The sequence below is a fragment of the Rutidosis leptorrhynchoides genome, chromosome 1 (genome assembly GCF_046630445.1).
Source record: "Rutidosis leptorrhynchoides isolate AG116_Rl617_1_P2 chromosome 1, CSIRO_AGI_Rlap_v1, whole genome shotgun sequence".
NCBI lineage: Eukaryota > Viridiplantae > Streptophyta > Magnoliopsida > Asterales > Asteraceae > Rutidosis > Rutidosis leptorrhynchoides.
This window is the reverse complement of record NC_092333.1, coordinates 323406223-323415181: the sequence shown is the minus strand read 5'-3', so window position 1 is coordinate 323415181 and position 8959 is coordinate 323406223. Positions and strand designations below refer to the sequence as shown.

At 35.3% G+C, this 8959-nt stretch overlaps 1 protein-coding gene across 1 annotated transcript; it reads left to right on the top strand.

Annotated features, from left to right (window-relative positions):
- Positions 1 to 1593: 1593 nt before the first annotated feature.
- On the top strand, positions 1594 to 4070 carry LOC139899129 (probable serine/threonine-protein kinase PBL23). The gene is made up of 5 exons (XM_071881956.1): positions 1594 to 1627; positions 2436 to 2620; positions 2716 to 2905; positions 3068 to 3453; positions 3831 to 4070. The coding sequence occupies exons 1-5, from the start codon at positions 1594 to 1596 to the stop codon at positions 4068 to 4070; spliced, it is 1035 nt and encodes a 344-aa protein (XP_071738057.1).
- The last annotated feature ends 4889 nt before the right edge of the window (positions 4071 to 8959 follow it).

Below are 8959 nucleotides of genomic sequence, written 5' to 3'. Positions count from 1 at the left end.
TTATTATTATTATTATTACATTTATTTACTACATGATAAGTATTATTTTCTTTTTACTAATTCATTACATTGAATATATATATATATATATATATATATATATATATATATATATATATATATATATATATATATATATATATATTCATTTCGAAATATATATTTGAAATATTTATTTAATATTTAGTTTTTCAAAATCAATTATATTTTAAAGTTTATTTTAAAATCGTTTAAATAATAAAAATTATTATAACACGTAACGTTTTTAATTAATTAATTAATATATATATATATATATATATATATATATATATATATATATATATATATATATATATATATATATATATATATATATATATATATATATATATATATATATATATATATATATATATATTTACATAAAATTGTTCGTGAATCGTCGGAACCATATAAAAGTTAGGTTTAAATTTAGTCGAAAATTTCCGGGTTGTCATATTGATGATCATACTAAGGATATCTAGATAAGAATTAAGAGCACAAGTTGTTGATTAACACTTATGTGTTATGCCTAATCTTGGTTAATTTGTCATTAAGATGTCAATAGGCGCAATTAATCACAATTAGTGTTTTTATGACCAAACCTCGGTTGAGTATGAAGAAGACATCTATTCTAAGCATGTTGAGAAAGGTTTCATGAATTATAGATGTCGGGAACTAGTCAAACTTTATTTGGTCGAAAATGGTAACAGAGAAAACTGTGGTCGCACTGCGGTTGACCGTGGTGGCGACCGTGCAACTTGTTTTCACAAAACTGCGTTGCAATTCAGTTTGGGGTTTCACGGTTGACTATGCGGTCGACCGTACCTCGACCGTGTGTTTAGCTGAAGTTTTAATTTCATTCTTTAACCTATGTTTGACTTGGTCGTTTGCAAGATAAAGTATGGATTAGTGACATTGCGTGTTTTATGTTAAGATATCAGTCATCACTTATGCATATGTATGTGTCATCATCAAAACATATTCTTTGGTTAATCACACTTTGGTTAATCATACTTAAGTTTATCGTTTAGTGCATTAATTCACATTCAACTAACAAACTCTTATTTGGTTATAAAAGTTTTACCGTTTGAAAAAAAAATATAAAAAAAAAAACTACTGAACAAAAGATGGTAAATTTTTAGAAGAAATACAGAGTAATTAATAGAGTATCATTAAAACATTAAAACATAAAACAATAGAACACCTTAATTAGAGCAACAATTAATTAATGTAGATCCTCTACGAATTCGCGAATTCTCCTCTCTATCTCCCATCTCTATTATCTCTCATCCCTTATTTTCGAATTAAAAAAATATGATTTCAATGTCTTCCCATATTTCAAAGTTGAGTTTGGACATTCCTATCTATCTATTACCAATTAACAATTTATCAATCTCTTTACATGCATATATATCTAACATGTTCGACTCATGTATTATAACTTTACCTTTGAAGAACCGATCTATTCAATAGTTTATGAACCTGTTTTGGTCTTGTTGTGAAAACGTGATATTGATCATCGTATTTATATCATTTTGCATATACAAACTGGCATAATTCATAGACAAGATGACTCAAGAAGTCGAGAATGACGTACCAACAGGTTAGTATTTAAAAATGTACTTTTTAGTGCAAATTCGATTTGTTTTTATTATTGATTCGAATTCTGTAAATTGGTCATGATTGAATTCTTGATTTCAATAATTTGATGTCATTGTTGAAATACGCATTGTAAGTTTGATGTGATTAGTGATTGCTTTCTTTCTCAAAAGCAATATATACATAAAACAGAATAACCCTAACGGGTAGCCTTTAATTTATGGTTGGAGTCTTAAGAGTTTCTAGGGAGACGTAACTTAAATTTCCATAAGCTACAACTTTGAGGTCTTGTATTTAAAAAAACAAAAGAAAAACTCCATTAACCAAAATAATAGTAATTCATATTTTTATCATCACAATTGTCTATCTTTTTTTTGTCACCATGTTAGCAAATTTCCAAAGTTATAAACAAGTAAGCCCAAGCTTGTTTGAGTGACCCAATGAAACACATCACCTGGGTTCAATTCCTGGCTATGTCAAATTGTTCAAAAAGAAAGTGTGACTAGAGGGTGTGCATAATGTGCAAATCACCCGGTACCAGATCTCGCGTTCGGGGGCTTGATTACCCGAGACTTTACCTTCTATAGGGGAGCCAATGTAGTCATTCATAGGAGAGTTTCCTCGTTTATTCAGAAGAAAAAAAACCAAGCGTAAAATCTACAAATTAATTGAACGTTCAAGGCACGCCTTAGAGGCAGCCTCATGAATTGAAGATCAAAAAATGTAGTTAGTTTTGTTAATGTGAGACAGTATCAACAATGATTTGTCCAATTACATATGTACGTACGATGTTGATGTAATGATATGAACAGAAAATGTGAATAAGCAAAAGTTGGTAGCCGAGGAAGTACTTAAACAAGGGACTTCAGAAGTGAAGGCTGAAGTTTACAATTTTCAGGACCTTGCTCACGCAACCGAAAATTTCAATCCTGATTTGCTTGTGGGCAAAGGTGGGTTTGGGAGGGTTTACAAGGGCCATCTTAGAGAAAAAAACCAAGTATGATCTACATCTTTTTTCATCTAAATACGTACTATATATATATTGTACTTGATTCATGTATGTATCCAACTTTTAAATATTATTGCTTTCAGGTTGTGGCAGTAAAACAACTTGATATGATTGGAGTTCAAGGCAATCCTGAATTTTTAGCGGAAGTTTTGATAGTGAGTCGTCTTCATCACCCAAACCTTGTCAATCTCTTAGGATATTGCGCGAATGGGCATCAAAGGTTATTGGTCTATGAATACATGGCAAACGGTTCATTAGAAGAGCACCTTTTCGGTACATATAACTCTTATTTACTGGAATTTATATATAAAACAATAGTCATTCGTCATTCTAAAAAACTTCTATGTATTTCATGTCTATATATTCTCCTTGTATGTATGTATGTATGTTATCTTGTCATTTGTTTTAGTTAATTTATTATTCATTTCTACTTAGATTTGCATGAAAAGAAAACGCCATTAGATTGGCATACGAGGATGAAGATAGCTAAAGGTGTAGCGAAAGGGCTTGAGTACTTGCACGATGTGGCTGTCCCTTCCATCATTTATCGAGATCTAAAACCGCCGAATGTATTACTCGATGATGATATGAATTCAAAGCTTTCGGATTTTGGGCTAACTAATTTTGGCCCGAAAGAAGGTGATATCTCGACTAGAGTAATGGGGACTTATGGATATTCTTCGCCCGAGTATGCAATGACAGGAGAATTAACCTCAAAATCAGATGTTTATAGCTTTGGGGTTGTGTTTCTAGAGTTGATCTCGGGTAGAAGAGTCGTCGACGACAAAAGACCAACCGATGAGCAAAACCTCATTACATGGGTAAGTTTTAATTAAAGACGGATCGATCACGCTACCACATGTAAATTAAGACCGATGCATATAAATATATATATTGTGAGAACATTGTTGTTCTCACAATATATAGACATCTTATGTCGTGTTATTAACGACGGTTGCGAGGACATGTCCTGCAATATAAATAGTGTTTGGACATATATTTTGATAATATTGTGAGGACTAGCTTGCTAGCTAGCTTACGTCCTCGCTAAATGATGTGTCCTTTGTTGCCCATTAAATGTGGAGCCCTACCTGGCCTATTCATTCATGTATATATATATGTACTGTGTCGGTCTTTATTAATTTAATAAGAAGCTCAAAATTACGACGAGCTAATAAAATGTATATCTGATTTGTAGGCAAAACCTTTGTTTAAAGATCATAGTAAGATTCCGATGGTTGCTGATCCATTACTAAATGGAAATTACTCGATAAAATGTTTACATCAAGCCATTGCGATTGCATCAATGTGCTTACAAGAAGAAGCAAGCACGAGGCCGTACATGAGTGATGTTGTTGTTGCTCTCGATTACCTAGCCACGGTTCAAGATATATCATCATCAGGAACCAAATTAAAAGACGACGTTGAAGATCAATAGTCTAGTCATCATCATTCCGTATTAATTAAACCAAGCTAATTAAACAGAAATAACAACTGCATGTACAACTATCGTACGTTCACCTCAAACAAGACTTTACATGCATGTGCAGAAAGGTTAACTGGACATATGTATAAAAAATAGGGCATGTAATAATCTTTAAATGGTGAATATTTACAAACATAACACTTTTAAGACAAAAAAATAAATGTGTAATGTGTCACATATCAAGAATGCATATATTGTTGAATTACATGCTATACATACCTACTCATGAGACGTTCATCTTTCAAAACTAAACCTTTGTTTAAAACTCGTATTGGTTAATGAGGTTCCGGTAACTCATTAAGCTAGCAACTTTGTTTACCATTCTCTATACCTATTTTCGGCTAGCGGTCACAAGTATAAGAGTATAAGTAGAGACTGACTTTGAACCCTTAACGGTGTGTGTTGCTGATTGACAACTTTTCCCTCCGGACAACTGTCATGCAGATCCGGATCACGATATGAGATCGTGGAGTGGGTTAACTCAATCTTCAAATCCAAACTATGAGTTGGTCTGTGATTTGCCCACGACGATCATCTTTATTTAGGATGACTGTGCCATCATTCACTCGTGACGGTTGATCGTATTTCCGTCTCTCTGGTGGGCCTTTCAACTTTCGGAGAGCGTGATCTGTCGTACGAGGCATTGGAGGTATTATTCACTTATAAGTGCAGGGGCCTAAATTCCTACTCACTTATCTTTAACAAGTAGATAAGTAGATAGAGTAAGAATAACTTATGATCGTTCTACGACCCAACTAGTTTTGTTAGAGAGATGAAGTTGAATAAAATTAAACCTCGATTAGGTTTTTATTATATTTTTGTGAGCATTTTTCTATTTTTTATGGCCAAATAATATTTTGACGGATTTGATTTAGTGGTATTTATATAATAGTAACTTATATTTTTGTGAAACATTTCTTTGTTTTATAATAACATGTAACATCCCGCATTTTTCCGTTAAATTTTTTTAACGCCCGTCTTTTTATTGTAATATTATCCTCAGTATCTCGATTCATAGCCTCCATTAGCTAACCTTCTTAAAATATTTTCGTTATTGGATTTTAACATCTCTCGTACTCTCGTGTAATTCAAAATAATTCGTTTGGTTAATTCACGCACCCGCACCCGAACTAGAGGGACTAAACTTGCAAAGAGGCCAAAGATTTGACTAGGTCAACTAGTCAAACCTTCAACCTCCTCCTCTCATTTTCTCTCTTTCTCTCTTTTCATACTTCCATTTTCCTCTCAAGAACTCAACCAAGATTCATCATCTAATTTCGGATTTGGAGGCTAACATCAAAACAAATTACATATTTGGAATCCTCTCTTCATCCTCTTCGACTTGATACCAATTTCATCTCATTTGGGTAACTTTCTAAAATTACTAGATTTTGTGTTCTTGATGTTTTTGAATTATAAAAGTGTTAATTAGTGTCTATGGCTCGTGTATAACATGAATATATGTTTTGTTTGTTCGATTTGTTGTTTTGAGTAACTAGTTTGAACACTTGAAAATGGGTTTGCTTAATCTTTGATTTTGGAAGATTAAATGTTGTTAAATTGTTAAAGTTCATGTTTTAATTGTGTTACTAGTATCACTAGCTTCATTTTGATGTGTAGGTTGATTTGTAAAACTTCAAAAACATGATTAATGATTTTGTGATTCTTGATTAGGGTTTGATCGTTCTTGAGATGAACTTTTTGATGCTTGAATACCATGAAATGTTAATTGTTAGTGTTTAGTTGTAATGCATGTTTCATTACCTTCAAAACGGCATATCATATGTGTGAATTGGATTCCTGAAACTTAAAATGCATTTTGTGAACTTGAAACTTGAAAATGGACTTTAAATGATCACATGACGAGAAATCGGTCATTGGAAATGATGTTTTTGTTTGATGAAACATGTTTAGTTATGTTCTTTGTCAAAAGAGCTTTCCAACGATATAAGGTGCGAGTTCTAAATGTTTACGGTTTGCATTTTGTGCTAAAACGAATTTTGGATCAAGACTTGAACATTTGAAACTGGCCAGGTACCAGCTCCCGTGTATTGTCGCGACGCGACAATTGTGGGCCGCGGCGCGGCATAAGCCGTGTCCAGGCTCTGACCTCCATGTCCAAAATACGAAAAATGTTTGGCATACTACGGACCTCCGATTCACATGAAACTTGTTCTAACATGCTCATATATGATTAAAAACCTCAGAAAAATAGTTCGGGACCCGACCCGAACATATTGACTTTTTCGTTGACTTTGACCCGACCAAGTTGACTTTTAATCAAACTTAACCAAATATTTGTGCAATCGTTCTAACATGTTTTTATACTTGTACCTTGCATGAAACATGACAATTTGATTCACATGCTATTATGATCGAGTCTTAACGAGCCATAGGACTAATTGAACATCTTTGACCTATTGTGTTTACCGTTATTGATACAACCTATTGTTTAGGTCAAGACTAGCATTGTTCTTTGCACACGTTTACTTGTTGAAGTACTTTACTACTCGTGCACTCAAGGTGAGATCATAGTCCCACTTTTACTCTTTTTGAAACATTTGGGATGAGAAAACATAAACATTTCTTTACTAAGTGAACACAAGTACAGGAAAACAAACATTCTACATACGAGTTTAGAACAAAATCCTCAATTCGATTATCATTAGTTACACTTGCCGGGTGTAAGCGAGAACTTATGTTGTATGGATCCATATGGGTTTGACAAACCCTCATTCAAACGGTTCGCTACCGTTTACGAATGAAATATATTTTCGAGAAACAGTGTATGTTCTAGCACTAAGTGATGGGGTTCTATGGAAGGAATGTTAAGCATTGATAATTGGGTGCTCGTGAAACAAACTTTTGGAATGTATTACTATTATTTCATTGATGCAAATCTTGTGGTTCACTTGTACTTACTTACTTAAACCTATGATTTCACCAACGTTTTCGTTGACAGATTTCTATGTTTTTCTCAGGTCTTTGAACGCTATGTGAAACATGCTTCCGCTCATTATTTGATACTTGCATTGGATGTCGAGTATACATGCATTTCATGGAGCGTCTTTTGACTTTCTTTAAAACTGTGTCGCATAGGTTTCACATGTAACTATAACTTTGTAACGTAACTTTTGGATGAACAATTCTTGTAAACTTTGAAACAATCTATATTTTTGAAAGGAATGCGACATATCTTTGGTCAAACGTCACGTTAAAGACCTATGACCACGCAACGGGACCTAAGTAGTCGACGCCGTCAATTGACGATTTGTCGGGGTCGCTACAAGTGGTATCAGAGCATTGGTTGTAGGGATTTAGAGTTCATTGGTGTCAACCCCGAGTCATAGGGTACATTAGTGAATCTAGACTACAACCGGCATATAGACATGAAGTAGGAATTACTTGACTATTTGTGCATTTATACTCGAACGTTTCTACTCATAACTAACTCTCGCTTCATCTAAATCTTTCGTTGTTTAATTTGATTGACGCGCCACCTTGACTTTATAGAATAATGTCGAATGCACATATGAATCAGGGTAATATAATTGCCGGGATTATATTACGGTGACTCATATGAACGTTCCGACATTACGACATAAAGAATTTAAGGCGAATCAAGGAAAATTTTCTCTTCATCATTATTCCATATCACGATTAGTATTGTTAAGAATACTAATCAACGATATTCTTGTGTCATGAAGGAACAATGGCTCACCAAGGTCAACACAATACCCTTCCCGAAACTTTAGAACAAGCCCTTCAACGAATGATAGCCACCGCCGTGGGTGAGGCCGTGGCCGATCACTTCTCCAACCACAACAACAATCATGGAGCCGATAATTCAAACGAGGGGTGCTCCTACAAAAACTTCATGGGGTACAAACCTCCCACTTTCGATGGAACCGGGGGACCGATTGCTCTCACCCGATGGTTCGAACAAACGGAAGCCGTTTTTAACATAAGCGGTTGTCAGGACCAAGATAAGGTCAAGTTTTCCACCCTCACTTTCACCGGTGTTGCTCTCTCATGGTGGAACACGTATGTACAATCAGTGGGTATCGATGAGGCCCTTACACTCTCTTGGACCTAATTAAGAGAAAGAATGATCACCGAATACTTCCCGCGTGACGAGACTCGAAGGCTCGAACAGGGTCTAAGGAATTTAAAAACGGTCGGGAATGACCTCGAAGCTTATAATCAACGGTTTACCGAACTAGTCTTAATGTGTCCAAATCTCATGACTCCCGAATCCCTAAGAGTCGAACTTTACATGGATGGCCTCCCGAAGAGCGTTCAACACGGGTTAATGTCATCCAAACCCGCCAACCTACAAGAGGCTTTAACGATGGCCCGCCAATCTATAAAAACGGTGAATGAAATTGAAGCGCCGACACCTACGGTCGAGGACCAACCGGGTAACAACAAAAGAAAATGGGAAGCCTCTCCATCGAGCAACTACAACAACAACTTCACCAAGAAGTCCTTCACCTCCGACGGCAAGAAAGGGTATGCCGGAAACCTGCCCTACTGTAACGAATGTCGCAAACATCATTTGGGTGAATGTGGCAAACCATTTTGCATCAGGTGTCAAAGAAGTGGCCATGTGGCCCATATTTGTAAAAGTACCATTACCGTCGCTCAAAAGACGCCCAATGCGCCAAGGGCGGTTGTTTGTTTCGAATGTGGCCAACCGGGTCATTATAGGAATGCGTGCCTAAAAAAGAAAGCCAACCCCAACACCCGCCGTTGAACTTTCAACATCGACACCTAGGATGCCCGAGACGACGATGGACTAGTCACGGGTACGTTTCTTCACAACAACCCGCATATTTCAT